The sequence below is a fragment of the Calidris pugnax genome, unplaced genomic scaffold (genome assembly GCF_001431845.1).
Source record: "Calidris pugnax isolate Ruff unplaced genomic scaffold, ASM143184v1 scaffold14, whole genome shotgun sequence".
Lineage (NCBI taxonomy): Eukaryota > Metazoa > Chordata > Aves > Charadriiformes > Scolopacidae > Calidris > Calidris pugnax.
The window spans coordinates 15,039,488-15,058,715 of record NW_015090793.1 but is presented as its reverse complement, the minus strand read 5'-3'; the positions used below and the strand labels follow the sequence as shown (position 1 = coordinate 15,058,715).

Genomic DNA, 19,228 nt, shown 5'->3' with positions numbered 1-19,228 from the left:
GCCCTCCCTCCTTCCCGGGCGGGGGGAGGGCCCGGAGGAGCATAGCTGAGCGGTGACAGCACCGCCAGCAGCTCTGGCTATTTCTGGCCTCTGCTCTGCTCTGCTCTGGGGGCACGGCGATCGCGGGGGGCCCCAGCACCGGGGGACGCGGTGGGGGCTGGGACACCACCTCCCTCCCCTGTGACCCCCCCGTGGAAGGGGACAGGGGCTGTCCCACGGGTGTGCGGGGCCAGTTGTGTGTTGAAGATCTGCCAGATATCCGCTTCCCCAGCCCCCCGCCCCACCGCCTGCACCCCAACAGCGATGTCCATCAGCCAGGAGAGGTTTCCTCTTGTTGGGGATTTATTCTTCTGTGCCCCCTTCAGCTGCACCCCAGGGTTGAGCTGTTGCTCTGCCAGGCCCTGGGGCTCTCCTGTGTCTCTCCGTGAAATGGTGGGCCTGGGCTGTGCTGGGCCCCCACAGGTTCCCTGCGTGGTGACCATGGCCATGGCGCAACCAGCCTGCGACCTCCTGGAACCCATCCAGCGCTAGCTTGGGTCCCAAATCCTCCCCCCACAAGGGATGACAGGAGAAGTGAGGCAGCGTGTGGCACGTCGCAGCTTGTTTGCGATGCCCTGGGCGCCCCTGAGATGAAAAAGTGTGTTTTTGGGGCTTGAAGAACTGGGTGAGATGAGCAGAGGAGAGGCTGTGTGTCAGCACTCCTGTGCTTGTGCCTGCATCTCCTGCGGTGGCGCTTGGCTCCGTGGCTGGAGGGACCTTCCTCATGGCAGAGATCCCTCTGTCACCACCACGGTGTCCCCATGTGTGGTCACGGCCGTGGAAAGCCCGTCGCCTGCTGGGCCTGAACAGCAGCTTCTTTTTCCTTCTCACATGCCCTTGTTTGCACCAGCTGGTAGCACACGGGGACTGTGACAACAGGACAGTCCCTGTCTCTGCTCTGGGGGTCTGGGAAAGGGGTGGCAATGGGAACGTGTGCCCCCAGCCACTGGTGTGAGCTGGGCCTCAGGGTGTGGAGGGCTTGGAGTCGGTGCTGGCTGTGCTTTGCCCTGTGGACAGGTTTGTGGGGAGAGCTCAGACGGGACTGCGGTGCTGTGGGGTGCTCGGAGCCCCTGCCTGGCAGTGGGACCTCCCTGTGGCCTCCATGCAGATGTCTTCGGTGCTGTGGCATCGCCAGGTCTGGCAGCTCCCCAGCTTGCACCATCCCTGGGTTGCTGATGCTCTGCAGCCCTGTGGCGTGTCACCCCTGGGGTCCTGGCACCCCTGTGTCACCAAGGTGGCATACCAGTGTCCTCCTGCTCTGGCATCCCTGGTGGTATTTCATCCCTGGGGTCTGCTGTTTGGGCATCTCTGCAGCTCACAGTGCCCTGTGTCCAGGCATTTGGCTACCCCAAACTTGCAGCATCTCCAGGTCCCCGTGCTTTTGCAACCATGGAGCTTGCAGCGTTCCTGAATCCCGGGGATTTGCCTTACACAGGGTTTGCAGCATCCCTGGGACTCTCTACTGGGGCACCCCCAACTTGCAGCAGCCCCATGTTCAGGCACCCCCGTGGGGCTTGCAGCACCCCAAGCTCACAGCATCCCCGGTTCTGGTGCTTCACCATTGCCGGGGCATGCCTGGATCACAATCATTTATTTACCATCCCCAAGGCTCACACAATCATCATGGTGCTGGGGCATCCTTAGTGCTTACGGCATCCCTGGATCCTGGGGATTTATTTACCACCCTTGGGGCTTGCAGCATCCCTGGATCTCCGTGCTCAAGCATCCCTGCACCTCACAGCACCCCAGATCTCCATGATTTATTTACCATCTCCAGGGCTTGCAACATCCCTGGTGTCTGGTGATCTCGGGTCTTACAGCATTCCCAGATCCTGTTGCTCGGCCATCCTCAGGGCCTGCAGGATTCCTGGATCCCGGTGATTTATTTACCATCCCCTGGGCTTGCTGCATCCCCTGATCCCGGTGCTCAGCCATCCCTGGAGCTCTCAGCATCCTCCGCTCCGGTGATTTATTTACCATCCTCGGAGGTCGCAACATCCCCCCATCCCGGTGATTTAATTTCCCGTCTCCGGGGCTCGCAGCACCCCCGGTTCCCGGGTCTCTGTCACTCCCGTGGCTCCCAGCATCCCGGGTCTTGCAACCTCCGGAGCGGCCGCGCCGGGGCGCTCCGTGTCGCCGCCCGGGCACCTCCTCCGCCCTCCCGGGGGGAGGCGGTGATGGGGGGCCGGATCCTGCCCCGGGCCGAGCCCGGCTTGGCCTCTCCGTGCCCCGCTCCATCGCCCAGCCATGCTGCGCTGCTTGCTCCAACGAGCCAGCCACCTCCCCAACTTGGAGAAGGGGGACAAGCAAAGCGACCCGGTGGCCAGCCTGACTTTCCGAGGTGAGGGGACCTGGGGTGGGCAGGGTTATTGCTTTGCCAGACTCTCCTCTGCTTTTGCAGCCTTGTCCAGCAAAGCCCAGCTTCTGTGGAGCACACGGCCAGGGCATATATCCTGTACAGGCGCCCCGCAGGAGCTGGGCTTTGCTAATCTCCATCCTTATCCTAAATCCTTGCAGAATTCCCCCTCTGTATCACTCTCCCAAATGCACCATAGCCCCCTCCATCCCCCTTCTCTGATGTGTCCCCGTGCCACACTCACGCTCCTGACACTGGTGTCTCCAAGGGTCCCTGGGGCGGGCTGTGAATTTTATCGCTCTTCCTCTGTGATTTTGGGGTGCGCAGGGTCATGGGGGACAGTGAGAAATCCTGTTACCTCAGGGATTTTTCCCGGAGAGGGGACTTGGGGATGATTGTTGAGTGTTGCCACCTGCTTGTGCAGCATCACAGCGTCTGAAAGTGATGGGGTGTCAGGGGTGAGCCACGGCAAAAGAAGCAGGACCCAGCTTTGCTGCGGGGTGCTGCACCCTTGGGTGCTCTCAGTCATTCTTGTGCTCGGCTCTCGTTAAGGTCTTGTAATTACTAATATGGGATTGATAAGAGTAACCCCTTATCTAGGGGTTATCCTGTTGCTGTGGGTATCGGAGGACGGAGGTCCCGGGAAGGGAGTGTTGCCTTTGCACCTCGAAAGCGCTTGCTGGAGGATGTCACTTTTTTTTTGGCAGCCGTTTCCCGGTGGTGGAAAATGTCCATTTTTAGAAAAAAAAAACTAAGGAAAGGAAAGGGATGAGTGGCTTCTGACCCAGCCTTTCCTGTGCTGCTTGGGGAGGGTGGGGGGAATGGCGCTGCTGCCAGCCCCTGCCCAGCTGGTTCTGCTCCCTGTCCTCTCCGGGACCCCTTGTGTGTTCATCCTGTGGTGGGTACTGGGTGCTTGACCAGGGTGAGCTCCATCGTCTGCCCTCCAGGTGGAAAGCAGCTTTTGTTAGTGAAATCACGATGCTGAGAGGGCAGGGGGAATTCCAGGGCTCGGCGTCCCAGGAAGATGAGGCATAAACAGGAGATGTGCCTTAAATCAAGGTGGTCTGACATCTCCCTGGCTTGGTGATGTTGTCCAGAGGTGCCGTGTCAGGGTGACGGCGGCAGCTCTGCCCCCCTCCCGGCCCCAGCCTGGCTCTGGCGGCTGGTTCAGCTCTGGGCTGGGAGATTTAGTAGAGACTCTGCAATCTGAAGCAGGAAAAGATTAATTTAGCAATGCTAAAATGACAAAAAAGGACAATATTTTGAGTGCGCAGCTTGGGTTCCCCACCAGCCCCATGTGCCATACCCACAGCCTGGGGTACCTATATATATCTATAGGGCCCTGCCGGGCGCCCGGCCGGTGTCCCCCGGGGTTTGAGTCACCGCTATTGTTTGGCTCTTCCTTTTCCTCTTCCCCCCGCTCCCTCCCGTGACGTGGCCCCTCGGGGCCGAGTGGACGTCTGGCTGGTTTTTGGTGTGACTTGAGGGTCATGGTTTTGGGGTGCGGCTTGGGCAGGAAGCTCTTTAGGCAGAGCTGGAGACCCCCCCCCCAACACTGGGGCTCCCCAGGGTGTTGGGTTTAGGCTGCTTTTAACTGCTGCCACCTGACCCCTCTCCCCGGGACAGCTGTGGTACCGAGAGTGGGTGACAGCATCCCATTCCACATCCCTTGGGGGTGTCAGTGGGCCAACCCCCCGTTCAGTGTGCCAACATCCGACTGGTCTGGGTCCCCTCTGGGACTGTACCAAGGTTTGGATGGAGGGAGGAAGATGTCTGGCCCCCCCCGGTGGCACCTTCCATCCCCAAAACCCACCCAACTGCCTTTGGGAGCCTCCTCGCTGCCTTGCCCATGGGGAAACTGAGGCACAGCACATTGAGGTGGCTTACCTGGGGTTTCCCAGCAAGGCTCCTGCAGGGCTGGGGCTTGAAGCGGGGCACTGGAGCCCATCCGTACTCACCACAGCCCAGCCTGTGTCTAAGGGGGCCTGATCCTGCTTCTGGGAGCTGTGGGTGTCTCTGGAGGCTCTCAACCTGACCTGTGCATGGGGGGGGCCTGAATTTTGGGGTCTTTCCCCATGGTTTGGTGGGGAAACCTCACTCATGTGTGTTGCTCCCTGCAGGGGTAAAGAAGAGGACTAAAGTCATCAAGAACAACGTGAACCCTGTATGGAACGAGGTGAGTGTGCCCCTGTCCCCATCCCCGTGGGCACGGGGGTGCGGTGGGAGCCAGGTGCAAGCCCAGCAAGGTGCCCCAAGCACAAGGAGCTTGGTGATGCTCCAGGGATGCCACCCCATGTAGTGTCTGGGGATGATCCTCATCATGGGCAGCTTTGTATCCGAAATTCCCAGCGCTGGCATTGGAGGAGCGAGGCTGAGCTGGCTCTGTACGGACCTTTGCTCCAGCCTCTTCCTCTTTCATCAAGATCTTATCAGGGCTAAGCACGCACATTAAAAGAATCTGTTTAAAAATATTGCAGCTCCAGGGGAAAACAAGCGTGTTTTACTCATCAACCTGGCCCAGGGGAGGATATTTTTTTCCAGCACCTTCTTCCTTCTAACCCTGACCTGTGCTTTCATGGGTCAAAATTTAAAAAATAAGAGGGTTACTGAGCAAACGAACACTGTTTTGGTGCAGAAATGTTATGTGCCAGCTCCCATTGTTTCCTCCTTCACCTTCAATCCGTGAGGAAGGGGACGCCTTTCCCCAGGGCATGTTTTTTCTGTGGGTCTGCTGGCAAATTTTGTTCGGGGCACAGGCAATGCTGTGCTGTCAGTGCTGTGATGGTGAAGTGGGTCTGGTGTTTTGGTTCTCCACCTCCAAGACCCCCCAGCAGTGCCAGAGCCGATGGATGCTGGTGTGAGCATCGCAACCCCAGCTGGGCACTGATCCTGGCTCCTCTCTCCTCCCCTCCAGGGCTTCGAGTGGGACCTGAAGGGAGCTCCCCTGGACCCAGGCGCTGAGCTCACTGTCGTCGTGAAAGACCATGAGACTGTGGGGAGAAACAGGTAGGAGAAGCGTTGGGTGCTGGGCACAAGCCCCCTGCCCTGCTCCCATCACTGGCACAGCCCTTGCACGCCCAAGGCTTTGCACAATTGGGCTGGGGTGGGCAGTGAGGGCATCTGGGCTCTCCCTGGGCTCCGGGCTTGGCTCCCTGGCACCCGCTGCCCTTTGTAGAGGGGGCGGCTGGTGGGAGGCGAGAGCTGCATTTCTGGGCTGCTTCGCTCGACAGCCAGGGAGAAAAAACACAGCGTCTGAGGGCAGGGAACACACAGGGACTTCTTGTGCCCGCTGCCACCCCCAGGCTGCCTGCCCCAGGAGTGACACAGCGCCGCGAGGCCCCGGTGATGGGCACTTGGCTGGGGGGGTATGCGTTGGCTGCCAAGCTGCCTTCCTAAACACTCTTCGCCGGCAGAGCTAGGAAGGGCGGCGTTTGCTTAAAACAAACCACCCGAGGCGGCTTCCTTTCTCACGACAGCCCCTGGTGCCCCCACTGCTCTGGAGGTTTCCCCGTGGTGAGGGGGTCTCCCTCCCCACACCTCCCTGCGTTAGGAAGGAGGGTGAGAGCAACCGGTAGTGCCACCTCCAGCCCGAGGACACCCAGCTTGGTGACCCTCCGGCAACCCAGGTCTGCGTGCGGGGCTCCTTTGGCCAGGATGGCTGCTTGCACAGGACAAAAATATAGGAAGTAATTTATTTTGGGGCAGCGGAGGGTGGGAACACACTGCTCTGCTGTGGCTGGGACAGGGAGGATGGCCCAGACGTGAAGGATCCCATTTCCAGGGCTGGAGCCTGTGCTGGATTTGCTCTTGGGCCAGAGGCCAAGGGAGGTGGAAATTGGGTCTGGTCCAGCTCAGTGGCGTTGCGTGTCTCTATAAATAGTGAGGAGAGGATGGGAGAAGGGTCCCGGCTCCTGGCGCAGGAAGATGTCGTCTGCCTGCATGGGAAGCAGCCACTCCACAATGACCCACAGGGACTGCGATGCTCTCCTGAGTGGTCCCCTCTTGGCCACAAAGGTGATGCTGGATTTTTATTTGGACGGATGCTGCAATGAGCAAATGGGGCAACTACCAGTGACAGGCAGATAATGCCCTCTCTTGGCTTCTATCTGTCTGAAATTGTACAATCACAGAATGGCTTGGGTTGGAAGGGACCTTTGAAGATCATCTAGTCAATACCCACCCTGCCCTGGGCAGGGACATCTTCAACTAGATCAGGTCATTCCAGGCCCCATCCAACCTGACCTTGAACACTTCCAGGGATGGGGCAGCTTCTCTGGGCAACTTGGTCCACTGTCCCACCACCCTCATCGTAAGAAATGTCTTCCTTACGTCCAACCTAAACATTCTGTCTTTCAGTCTATAACCATTGCTCCTTGTTCCATCACTACAAACCCTGATAAAAAGCCTCTCTCTGTCTTTCTTATAATCCCCCAATATATATTGAAAAGCCGGAATAAGGCGTCCTCAGAGCCTTCTCTTCTCCAGGCTGAGCAACCTGAACTCTGTCAGCCTTTCTCCATAGAGGAGGTGTTCCATCCCTCTGACCATTTCTGTGGATTCCTCTAGGCCTGCTCCAACAGGTGCATGTCTGTCTTGTGATGGGGACCCCAGAACTGGATGCAGTGCTCCAGATGGGGTCTCACAAGAGGGGAGTAGAGGGGGAGAATCACCTCCCTCAACCTGCTGGTGATGCAGCCCAGCATATGGTTGGCTTTCTGGGCTGAGAGCGCACATTGCCAGCTCATGTTCAATTTTTCACGCACCAGTACCACCAAGTCTTTCTCAGTAGGGCTGCTCTCAATCTGTCCTCCAGCCTGTATTGATACCGGGGATTGCCCCAGCCCAGGTACAGGACCTTGCACTTGGCCTTGTTGAACTTCATGACCTTCATAGGGGCCCACTTCTCAAGCTTGTCCTGGTTCCTATGGATGGCATTCCATCCCTTGAGTGACCACTCAGCTTGGTGTCATCTGCAAAGTTGCTGAGGGTGCACTCAGTCCCACTGTGTACGTCAGTTATGAAGATTAAATAGTATTGGTCCTAGTATGTACCCTTGAGGAACATCACTCATTTCTGGTTTCCACTTGAGCGTTGAGCTGTTGAGTGTAACTCTTTGGTTGCAGCCGTCCAGCCAATTTCTGATCTATATAACAGTCTATCCATCAAACCTATATCTATCCAATTTAGAGGTATGAATGTTGTGGGGGACCATAACAAAGGCCTTACAGAAGTCCAGTTAGATGACATCTGTAGCTCTTACCGTGTCCACTGATGCAGTCAATCCATGGTAGAAGGCCACCAGATTAGTCAGGCACAATTTGCCCATGGTGAAAGCACATTGGCTGTCTCTAATTATCTCCTTGCATTCCATATGTTTTGACATATCTTCCAAGAGGATCTGTACCATGATCTCATCATGCTATTAGAACAACTCAAAGCAGTTTGAGGGGTTTCTTGGCTCTGGGAGGGGAGGAGTTGGTCTGTAGTGCTGGACACGCTCCCTGGCCAGCCCTGGTCTGTGGGGAAACCAGTGCTGCCAGCTGGGACAGGAGGTGGCATGGTGTAGAAAGAGTTCACCAGAAACAGAGCACCAGGGAAGAACTCAGGAGGGGAAAACCAGTTTTATGGTGATTTAAAGTACTCTTGGATGATGGTGGCACACAGGCACCAGCCTTGGCTGCCAGCTCTGATCTCATCTACCTCCACTGAAACCCCCAACCCCCTGTGTCTCTGTTTTCTCCATTGGCAAAGAAAAATCCATCAGCGCTTTGGTTTATGGTTCCTGGTTCCTCGGCATGGACTTTTGGGTGCTTTTCCTAGATAAAAATGGCACAAAGTCCCCGGAGATGCTTGCCCTGGTTGTCTCACCCGGGATGGGTCTGAGTCACTTGATGCCTATTCCTGTCCTCCCGTAGCAGCTGCCCGACAGGGATGCTGGCAGGCGTCCCCACCTCTGCCCCTGCCCTCTGGGTCGCTCGCTGCAGCCTGGGTTTGCATCACCTCCAGCTCCTTGGCCCCTTTCCCTGCTGACCCCCCTGTTGCTCTTTGCCACCCAGGTTTTTGGGAGAAGCCCGAGTGCCACTGCGAGATGTCCTCTCCTCCCCCAGCCTGGCAGCCTCCTACAACCTCCCCTTGCTGGACAACAAGAAGCAGACCACCGGGGTGAGTACCTGCATGGGGACCAGTGATATCATTTCAAGCAATTTCTCCATCAGCTGCAGCTCCCAGTTTGAGCCCAGTACAAGTGATGTCCCTACCTGTTGCAGTTCCCAGTTTGAGACCAGTTAGAGCAACATCCCTGGCGGTTGCAGCTCCCAGTTGGAGACCAGTTGTCCCGTCCTTAACTCTTTGACTTTGAGATTTACCTTTCAAGGAGCAAAATCAGTGGCTTGGGAAGGGGGGAAGCAGGAAGCTGCTGGGTCCATGCTCGCACGGGGACCTCCTGTGCCATGCTGGGGGACTCACCTCCTCACGTCCCACGTGTCCCCCTCTTCTCCTCACCTTGGAAGCTGGGGAGAGCTTTGCTGGGGACACCTTGGTTCTTTGCTGAGGACAACCCAGCAGCAAATGGGTCAAACCTCTTCACAGGGCAGATGTTGGCAGGGGTTGTAGCTCATGCACGCGTGGGACAGGGATGTCCTCTCTGTGCAGCCGGCAGGCTCTGTGAGGAGCACTCGGCACAGCCCGAGCAGCCTGTTAAATTTTCCATTTCCTTTTCCACAGTTCCCCTCTCCTTGAGCTTTTCCCTGGCTCTGCCTCCACATCTCCCTCCCACTCCCTTCCCGACGGATGCCGCATTCGGTCTGGCTCAGCCTTGCCTGGGGCTGCCATCTAGTGGGACAGGGACTGGGTGGTCACCCTGCGTCCCTGGTGCCCCCGTGGGCCCTGGGACAACTTTTCCTGCTGCCCCCCTGCTCTGCCCCTTTTTCCAAGCATTTACTGAGTTGCTGCCACTTTTTTGGCAGCATCCCCCACTCATGGGTGGCATCCAGTGCCAAGGCTCAGGCTGCAGGAGAGTGTTTCTGGACACCTGTATAACAAATATTTCCTTTTTTTCCAGGCTTTCCTCATCCTGCAAGTATCCTACATCCCCCCACCGGGAGCCGTCCCTCTGTTCCCCCCTCCAGCCCCTCCGGAGCCAGCACCAGCTGCTGCTGAGCCTGACACAGTCACCGGTAAACAGAACCCTTCGTCTGCAGCACTGGGGAGGGATGCTTTCCCTGGTACCATCATGTTTTTCCCAGCTAGACCCCCCCAACCCTACAATCCCACAGCACCTGGTCCCACATTGCCCGCATCCTCCATCTCCTTTCTCACCCTGCACAGAGACAGCCGGAGAGGAGGAGACGGAGGATCAGATGGCGACAGGGGATGAAACGGAGCCCTCCTCCTCCTCCGGGCCACCGGGATCCGAGCCCCCCTCGCTGCCCCGCAAGCCCCCCGTACACCACGTTCAGGGGTTGAAGCGAAGGAGGAGCTCACCCAAAAAGCCTTTATCCAACAAGCCGCAGGACTTCCAGGTGAGATGAGGCTGGTGGGGATGAGCTGCTCTCCTGAACCCACTTTCCCAAGTCCTCCCATGCTGTCCCTGTAGGAGGTTTATCACCTGAGAGGGGGTCTCCTGAGGTGCCCACCCTAGCACCGGACTGACCCCACGGACTACTCACATCTGAGATGTCAAGGAGCTATCAGATACAGCTATGGTGGCTCTTTTTCCCCTTGTCCTCCTGTGCATCCGGTCCCCTCTGCACCAAGTGACCGACTGCCCTGTTCTCCCTCCCATCCCAGATCAGGGTCAGGGTGATCGAGGCCCGGCAGCTCCCTGGGGTCAACATCAGGCCTGTGGTGAAGGTGACGGCCGCCGGGCAGACCAAGAGGACCAGGATACGCAAAGGAAACAGCCCATTCTTTGATGAGGTGAGGGGGGGTTTCTCTGGTCCAGGTGTACCTGTGGGGGTGTCAGGAAAGGCTTAGGAGTGTTATGGATTGGGGTGCCAAGTGATGGAAACCCCAGAGGAGCCCAGAGGCTGGGATGTGGCAATGGGGACTGCAATGGGAGAGAAGCTCAGACAGCAGGAGAGAGGTCTGGCAGGTCCTGTATCTCCTGCCTTTGTGCAGGGCTCATCTTGGTCACCTTCCTGAGGTGACTCACACATCCCAGAATTGCTGGTAGCATCCTGGTGGCATGTCCTGGGCAGAGCTGTGCTCAGGCAGGGGTGGGCAACACATGGGTGTGCAGGATGGGTACACGTGGACTACCGCATGTGACTTGTCCCCAGCCTGGTCCCCACAGTGGATGCTCCAAGCCTGCCTTTTGGGATGTCTCCAAAGCCTGCTCCAACAGGGGAGCAGGCTGTGCTTTATTGGGAGACCCCCAGAAAAGCTGGTCTGGGTGTGCTTTTGTGAACCAGCCCAGCAAAAGCAAACTGGAGTATGTTGCTCATTGGAGTGCACCAAAATCACCCAGCGCAGCCTGTTCAGGGGGCTGTTGCTATTAACGGGGTAGGGGTCCCTCCTAACAGGAGGGGAAGAGGCACCAGCCTGCGGAGTCAGGGGGATGGGAGAGGGTAGGAGGCATGAAAATGTCCTGAGGGAAAGCTGGGGCAGAAAGAGGGTAGGAGGCATGAAAATGTCCTGAGGAAATGCTGGGGCTACACCTTGCACCTCACCCCTTTTTCCTACAGACCTTCTTCTTCAATGTCTTTGAGTCCCCATCCGAGTTGTTCGACGCGCCCATCTTCATCACGGTGAGCTTCAGCAAACATCATCTCAGGGCCGTTGCCCTGTCTCCCTCCCCACAGCGCCCAGAGAAATGTCCCCCTCTTTTCCAGGAGGACATGTGGAGTGGTTCTCCACCCTGGGATTTAGCTTTTTTTTTTTTACCGTTGGGCTGGGTTTACCATTTTTTCCATATTTTCATTCCACAGGTTGTAGACTCTCGGTCTTTCCGGACGGACTCAGTGATCGGGGAGTTTCGGGTAAGGCTGCCAGCTCTCCCCTTCCCCCCTGTTTTCGACCACACTGACCCACGTGGTGATCATCAGCATTTCTTTTTCATTTTGTTGCACAGATGGATGTTGAGACCATTTACTCCGAGCCAAGTGAGTCCAGCGAATGGTCAGGGTCCGGGCCAAGGTCATGTCCTGTGGCTGGGGGAGTCACTTTGGGAAACTTTTTTTTGGGGCCAAACATATGGGAAATGCACACACACATTACACCTCTCCCATGTATGAACCCACACGTGTCCCTCTTTCTGTCATCACCACCCATTTCTCTTCCCTTTCCCAAGATGTATGTCCTTGAGGCTTTCAAGTCATTGTGCTGCCACCTCGCTGGCGGAAAGCCCCACCAATGCAGCCCAGATCACTTTTTTTTTTGTCTTGAATTTGGCTCGTTATTTTATCTTTTGTCTATTATTTTATGTCAAAGAAGATAAAACAATGCTTAGAAAAAAATCTTTCTACCTCAATCACTGCAGAGAAAAGCTTGGTAATTTTAGCTGTAAAGAGTTGTGCAAGGGAGAATCTCTTAACAACATGCTTTAACTTTTGGTCAGTCCTGAAGTGGTCAGGCAGTTGGACTAGTTGATCATTGTAGGTCCCTTCCAACTGAATCATAGAATCAGTTAGATTGGAAAAGACCCTTAAGATAATTGAGTCCAACCATAAACTTTTCTATTCTATTCTATATAAAAGGAACATAGTATTTGTTATAAAAAAAACCCCACCCAACGTCATCCTTGAAGCCATCTCCCTGCATGTCTGAGGACCAGTCCATGGGTCTCAATCTCTTTTTTATCCTAGAACACGCTTTACTCAGAAAATGGCTGTTGCTCTCTGACCCGGAGGACTTCTCCGCGGGTGCCAAGGGCTATCTGAAAGTCAGCCTGTTCGTGCTGGGGCCTGGAGATGAAGCTCCTGTGAGTATTGCCCTGTCCTTGATGGAGGGATCATCCAGCCATGGAACTCCACTCCCCTGGGCAATCAAACCCCACACCTATTTCCAGGGAAGCTGCAGCTTTGATCTTCCTCTGTTTTGGGGCCAAGATGCTGGCTTTTGGGGTTTTGCTGCTAATTTCAGAACTTTTGGGAAGCTTGGTTGTGTTTTCCTCTTATCCTGTTGTCCTACAGCTGGAGAAGAAGGAGGTCTCTGAAGACAAGGAAGACATCGAGGGCAACCTCCTGCGCCCCACTGGGGTATCCCTGAGAGGGGCTCTTTTCTGCCTGAAAATCTTCAAAGCTGAAGACTTGCCCCAGAGTAAGTGTTTCCTTTGCTGGTCTGGAGTGCCCTGGATCCAGCCCTTGGTATTTTGGTGGGTTGCAACGTGCTGGAGAGGAATAAGTGCATGGATGAGGAAATTTTATCTATAGCCTTGGTCCAAAGACTTTGTAGATATTGGTCAGTTGTAATGTACTGCAAGCTAAGTGTCTTACTGGTGCAAATTGGTACTTACCCTCCTGCCCATCCCCACCTGGCTCAATGGAGATGCACAGCCTGGCTGGTGGGACTGCCTGCCTGCAAAGCTGTGGCCATCAGGATGCCACACGCTTCCATGAGCTTTCAGCATGTCCTCCCCCTCTCAGTGGATGATGCTGTCATGGACAACGTCAGGCAGATCTTTGGCTTCGAGAGCAACAAGAAGAACCTGGTCGATCCCTTTGTGGAAGTCAGCTTTGCGGGCAAGATGGTGAGTGGCTGGAGTGGAGCAGCCCGCCCTGGTCCCTCAGGCTGGGACAGCAGCTGTGCATGGGGAAAATTTGGTCCTTTGCTTTGCTGGAGCATTTGTAAAGGTCCCATCAGCCCTTGTTACACCCTGTCCTCTCCCTCTGGGTTGCAATGTCCTGAAGCTGGGGGCTGAGAGGAGCTCAGATGATGTCCCCAGCGCTGTCCCTCTGTGCATGGCCCGCTTTGAGCTGAGTGGTGTTTCTGTTCACAGCATGCCAGGCTGCACTGGAGTAATTTCTTCACTGGGCTCTTCGTGGTGCTGTTGCATTAAAAATGTGGGTGGAGAGGCTGAGCTCCTGGGAAAAGGGGATGGTGCAACAGCGGAGGGGTGTGCTGCTCTTCTTGGTGCTGCTCTTCTTGGTGCTGCTCTTCTTGGTGCTGCCTGAAGCAAGCAACCAACTGTCCCCTCACCACCAAATGTCTCCCCACGACCAGCCAGGGTGTGGAGGTGATTCTGGCAGCTTTGCAGAGCCCTGTCCTGCTCCCTTTGCTGCTGGGTGCCCTGCAGTGCCTTCACCAAGCAATATGCCCACAAGCTGCCACCTGTCTTTTGATGCAAAGCAGCACTGAAGGGCTGAGATTCTTCCTTGCCCATAAAGCTTTGGGGACAGAGGCTCAGGACATGACCCTGAGCAAACACAGCAGGAAGGGGGATGAGTTTCTGGTGGTTCTCAGGGCACGAGATCCCTGAGCAGCCCATAGCATCCTCTGCCTCCTGCACAGAGGGGTTTACCAACACGATGTAGAGCCCTACCAGGCCCCTCATCAAATGGAGCCTGTATTTTGGGGTTCTGAGACCTTCCAGCTCTGTGGATGGGGCACACAGCAGCCTGGCTTTGCTGAAGCACAGCCATGAGCCACAAGTGCTGGGGTGGCACTGACTTTTCATTCCCCATCTTGCACCTCCAGCTCTACTCGAGGATCCTGGAAAAGAATGCCAACCCACAGTGGAACCAGTGCCTGACGCTGCCGGCAATGGTGAGCATGGGTGCCCCCACAGCCCCCAACCCACCTGCCCACCCCCTCACCCCCCCGACTCACTGCTCCTCTCCCTGCCTCTTTTCCCAGTTCCCTTCCATGTGTGAGAAGATGAGGATCCGCGTGACCGACTGGTGAGAGGGGATTGGGCTCATGGGGGAGGTGCCTGCCCATGGTGAAAGCTGAGCAGGATGAGCAGGGAGAGACCTCAGGGGCAAACTCCCCCGGTCCATGATGTGACAGCATCCTGGGTTGTGTTGCAGGGACCGTGTGACGCACAACGATGTCATCGGCACCACCTACCTCTGCATGTCCAAGATCTCGGCCCCCGGCGGAGAGCTGGAGGGTAAGTGGGGGGCAGGAGGATGGGATCTGGGGTGCATGGCCATGGAGGAGCACTGCATGCTTGTGGCTGGAGGCCGGTGTCAGCTTGGAGGATATCACAGCCACGATGGTCCCTGCAAAGTCAGCGGTGCTGGAGGAGACGTGGGATGAGGTGCTGGAGGTTGCTCCATCCTGCGGTCTGTTTTCTGGTTGGACCTGGCCCCTCCTGGTTTGTGGTTTTGAAGATCTTCAGGTCCTCCTAGGAGTGTTGAGATGGGAGGCTTCAGGGCTATGGTGTGGTGGAGGTTTTGCTTCTTCTTTTTGTTGCTGTGCAGAGGTGGCTGCAGTTCCCCTGTGCCCTGTGTGTGTTGCTGATGGGTAGCAGTGTTTGGTAGTGCAGGAAGATGCCACGTACCACCAGTTCGTGCATCCACTTGTGGCTTCTCTTTAGGTATCGTTTTGAGGCTGTCACAGCTTTGGATGGGGGTTGAGGTCCATCTTGTCCTGTGGGAGGATAGGGAGCTGGGACATGCTTGTGGGGCCGCTGAGAGCCACACAGAGCTAGGAGCAGAGGTCCTAGCCACATGAGCATCTCCTGCTGCTAATGAGCTTGAAACCACATCAAAACTACACTTGCTGGCTCCCTTTGCTTTGTGCATCTCTGAGGCTCTTGGTTGCTCTGCAAACCCCTGCCCCATCACGAGCATCCCTACGCTACAGGGGAATGAGATGGAGCTGGCAGCAGCCTCCAGGGCTTGAGCCCAGTGCAAAGCTTCAGCCACGTGTCCCACAGCCCACCCCCTGCCCCCAGCACTGCCTGGCCATGCATGCAGGTGTGGAGTTGGGGTGCAGCACTGTTCTCCACTGTGATGCTTGTGTCCAGCCCCCTCCCTGCCCCTTCCCTAGTTGAAGTGTGGCTCCTGGGCCCATCTAGAGAGACAGAGAGAGAGGCCAGGGAGGGAGGAGAAGGCTGTGAGGGGTCAGCCTGGGACCTGCGTACCCCATCCCACCACTGAGACCTGCTTGATCCTGAGAAGGTGGTGGGGAACTGCGGGTCCATCCAACTTTTGCAGCATGTGGAGCACCCCTCAGGGATGCTCAAATCCTCCTGTTTCACACCAATCTGGAAGTGTGATAGGGCTACGTAACAACCTCTCCCTTTTTCTCTCTGTCTCTCTAGTGCCTGTGAGAAACAAAAGCCCATGAGAACATCCATCCTCTTTTCCCATAACCCTCTATCCTCCTTCCATGCTCCTCTGCCAGTCTTTCCTAACCTCTCTCCGTTTCTTTGTGCCTCAGATGAGTTTCCTGCTCTTGCGAAGCCTCTGAAAACCACAGACTGTACGTCCCCTTAGCCTCTCGGTTTGCAATCGCCGCTTGGTAATTGTTTTGCTGGTTCAGATGCTGTTTGGGCTGGAGCACTGGCCAGACCTCGGGCAGCATCGGCTGCGTTTTGCCTCTGGACCTTGGTGGGAAGAGGGGATGGCTCCAGCATGGCCTCCCCCTGCCCTGCAGGAGCAGGGAAAAGGCTCTACTGCCCTTCCCCACAGCAGATTTAGGGTGTCCCTGTTGGGCAGTGATGTTTTCATGGTCTAGTGTGGTCAGGAGCTCAGAGCATGACCCTGCAAACAATTTCTGCCCCTTCGCTGCTCCTTCTGCTCAAGTTTTCATAAAAATGAGCCATTGTCTTCTGAACAGTCTCTTACTGCCTTAAGGGGAGCACAGGGCCAGGTCCTCAGCTGGTATAAATTCCCTATTCTGGTTCCCACCAGAAAAGTGATGCTCCCCTTCTCTGGGGACCCTTCCTGGCACTGGGAAGCTCTGTGCCCACTGCACAGCCCCACACTCACCTTGTCTTTCTCCTGCAAAAAAGGTAAGCAGTAGTAGAACTTAAAGGGGGTGAAAAAACTGCGCTTTGGAGTTTTGGTGGCCTCCAGCTGCATGTGTGTGTTTCCCATGGTCCTGCAGCAAAGCCCCGGGGACATGTTCTCCGCGGTGCCTTTGGGACTCTCTAACTTCTCTTTGCCTCTGTGATCCCCAGCGGATGATGGGCTTGGGTTCCTGCCAACCTTTGGTCCCTGCTATATCAACCTCTACGGCAGCCCCCGGGAGTTCACCGGCTTCCCCGACCCTTACGAGACACTTAATTTGGGAAAGGTGACGTCGGCTTATTTCCAGCACAACCTAAACTAAAATACCACTCCTTCTTGCCAAAAGAAAGCTGCTATTAACCCTAACTGGCTTTGTTATTAGGAGCCTGCACTGTGTTTTCTGGCTATTCCTGCTGGCTAAACACCTCTCGATATTGCTCTGCTGCCCAAACACTCTCTATCTTGGAAGCGCTTGCAGAAATACTTTGCCTGATCTTGCTCCTCTGCAATGAAGCCCATTGAAAGCAAAGGCAGAGCTCCTCTGTGGGAAGGAGCCACTGAGGTCCTGACGCCTCTCCCTGGTCTACCCCAAGGGCGAGGGAGTCGCGTATCGCGGCAGGATGCTGGTGGAGCTGGAAACCAAACTGGTGGAGCACATGGAGCAGAAGGTGGAGGACATTTCCGCAGATGACATCCTGCGGGTGGAGGTAATGGGGTCTCTGTGGGGTATCTGACCACATGGGCTCTGGGGTTGGCCCTCTGGTGGCATGGCATTTGGGGCCTGGGACCTGGGACTAGGGAAGGGGTGGTCCTGGGTGGGTAATGTCTCATGAGTGGTCAGTGAGCTCTTGGAGGGTGTCTCCTGATGTGTTTCCATCCCAAGGTGTCCAGCTAGCTCCATCTGAGCTGATGCATGGTGGAGAGCACACCATGGTAACATGGAGGGGTCGGAGATTTGCTTCAGCAGGACCCCAATCACAACGTGAGCACTATTGCAGATGTGCTCCTTTTGTTTTTTTTTTCAGGTTTAAACTGTGTTTTTTATGGAAAGTTCTAGCCTTCTCCTTTATCAGGTTATTCCTAAACATCTCACCCAAAATTCTCTTGATGCAATGTATGCTTTTCTTCCTTGCAATAATCTTTTCCATCTCAGAGACCTCGCTGAGCTGGTGTGTGCTGGGGTAGTGGAGGGCTGTGTGTAGGAGAGCGGTAGTGGTATCTCCTCTATGGACATGGTTCTGTGCCTCTTGCAGAAGTACCTGCGCCGTCGGAAATACTCCCTCTTTGCTGCCTTTTACTCAGCCACCATGCTCCAAGATGTGGACGATGCCATCCAGTTTGAGGTCAGCATTGGCAACTATGGTAACAAATTTGACAACACCTGCCTGCCCTTGGCCTCCACCACGCAGTACAGCCGGGCCGTCTTTGATGGTGAGCAACATGGGGGTGACCGAGCACTGGGATTTGGCTGCCCAGGGAGGGGGTGGAGTCTCCATCCTTGGAGGTATTAAAAACCCAACAGGACATGGTCCTGGGCAACCTGCTCAAGGTAGCCTGCTTGAACAGAGGTTAGATCGGATGACCTCCAGAGGTCCTTGCCCACCTCAGCCATGCTGTGAAGGGCAAATATGTGACTGGGGAGGAGTGGGGAAGCCAGGACTACTTCTTAGCTCTGTGCTGTGTTGAAGCAGTTTTTGGGCAGTACCTTGGCACAAACAGTGCCCATATCTCTTCAAGATATCTCTTCAGTGCTTTGGAGTGGCCTTTCCCTGGCTCCTTTGGGGCTCTCGCTCTGGCATGAGATGTTCTCACCCCACTGGGGTTGCTGAGCTGGTCTCTGGCCTCACTGCTGTGCAGGAGCTGCTGCAGCGTGGGGTTTAGTGCACATCCCTTTGGACCTTGTTGTGCATTGCTCTGTTGCACATGGATTTGGGGAACATAATTCCCATCCTCTTGCTCCAAAAGAGACCCAGAGATGGGCTTCAGCCCAAGGCCAAATGCTGCACTGCTTACCCTCATCTCTGCTCTGTTCCTGAGGAGTGGGGTCCCCCGTCACCCCAATATCATGAGCTCACCAGTGTGCTGTACCCTCCAGGTTGTCAGTATTACTACCTGCCATGGGGCAATGTGAAGCCTGTGGTGGTGTTGTCATCCTATTGGGAAGATATCAGCTATCGGACTGATGCCCAAAACCTTCTCCACTATGCAGCAGACAGGCTGGTGAGTGCTGTGGTGGCAAGGAGCATTGTCAATTTCCTTTCTGTGTCCTGCATGAGGGGACAGGGAGGGTACAGAGGCCATCTCCAGGCTGAGTCAGGTTTGGGGTTTGGTGTCTTTTGTGCTGTGGAGGGGAAATCTGTCAGTGTCCTGAGTTCTCTGTTTGGCATCAGGAGTGATGGAGGGACCATGCTTATCCCCACTGGAGTGACAGTAGGGTGTGAATGCAGTCCTTTGCCATGCCACCCACATGCCTACAGATGCAGGTGCAGGAGGCAGGGACCTTCCTCCAGCTCCTGAGCTATTTATGGGATTTCTTGCTGTGTTTCACTGTCATTTCCCTAGAGCTCCAACAGGAGCAAAAGCAGAGGTGCAGAGCCCTGGTGTGACACAGGCTGGAGTTTTGGATCATAGGGAGCAGCCCGGGCACTCACTGGGAGGGTCCTGGATGTGGGGTGAAGTGGGTCTCTGGGGTGTCCTGCTCTGCAGCTTCTCTTCCTTGCCTATTGTGCAGGAAGAAAACCTGGAGAAGATACACCTTGCTCTCAAGGCCAACCGCTCACCAAGTGAACTGGATGTCCTGGGTACCCAGCTGATGGATGACATCATTGCTGACTGCAGGTATTTTCTACCAGTTTTGACTGTGAGCCTTTTTTTCATGCTGTTTCTTGTGAGACCACTTATTTATCTTGGAAGGGATGACTTTTTTTTTTTTTTT

At 55.7% G+C, this 19,228-nt stretch overlaps 1 protein-coding gene across 7 annotated transcripts in view; it reads left to right on the top strand.

Moving 5' to 3' along the window:
• The first annotated feature begins 2,262 nt into the window (after positions 1-2,262).
• Positions 2,263-19,228, top strand: part of DYSF (dysferlin) — a 100,308-nt gene continuing 83,342 nt past the window's right edge. For 2 of the 7 annotated variants that reach the window (XM_014935961.1, XM_014935958.1), the window contains exons 1-22: positions 2,263-2,380; positions 4,516-4,571; positions 5,310-5,401; positions 8,452-8,557; positions 9,456-9,618; positions 9,722-9,915; positions 10,184-10,312; positions 11,080-11,142; positions 11,323-11,373; positions 11,466-11,496; positions 12,199-12,314; positions 12,526-12,652; positions 12,979-13,082; positions 14,030-14,098; positions 14,189-14,232; positions 14,362-14,444; positions 15,722-15,763; positions 16,464-16,579; positions 16,887-17,000; positions 17,547-17,724; positions 18,389-18,513; positions 19,025-19,131. In XM_014935961.1, coding sequence (XP_014791447.1) covers positions 2,287-2,380; positions 4,516-4,571; positions 5,310-5,401; positions 8,452-8,557; positions 9,456-9,618; positions 9,722-9,915; positions 10,184-10,312; positions 11,080-11,142; positions 11,323-11,373; positions 11,466-11,496; positions 12,199-12,314; positions 12,526-12,652; positions 12,979-13,082; positions 14,030-14,098; positions 14,189-14,232; positions 14,362-14,444; positions 15,722-15,763; positions 16,464-16,579; positions 16,887-17,000; positions 17,547-17,724; positions 18,389-18,513; positions 19,025-19,131 — 2,204 coding nt within the window. In that variant the 5' untranslated portion in view covers positions 2,263-2,286. The remainder of the gene's footprint in view (positions 2,381-4,515; positions 4,572-5,309; positions 5,402-8,451; positions 8,558-9,455; positions 9,619-9,721; positions 9,916-10,183; positions 10,313-11,079; positions 11,143-11,322; positions 11,374-11,465; positions 11,497-12,198; positions 12,315-12,525; positions 12,653-12,978; positions 13,083-14,029; positions 14,099-14,188; positions 14,233-14,361; positions 14,445-15,721; positions 15,764-16,463; positions 16,580-16,886; positions 17,001-17,546; positions 17,725-18,388; positions 18,514-19,024; positions 19,132-19,228) is intronic. The other 5 variants (XM_014935963.1, XM_014935960.1, XM_014935964.1 and 2 more) reach the window with 3 other exon arrangements.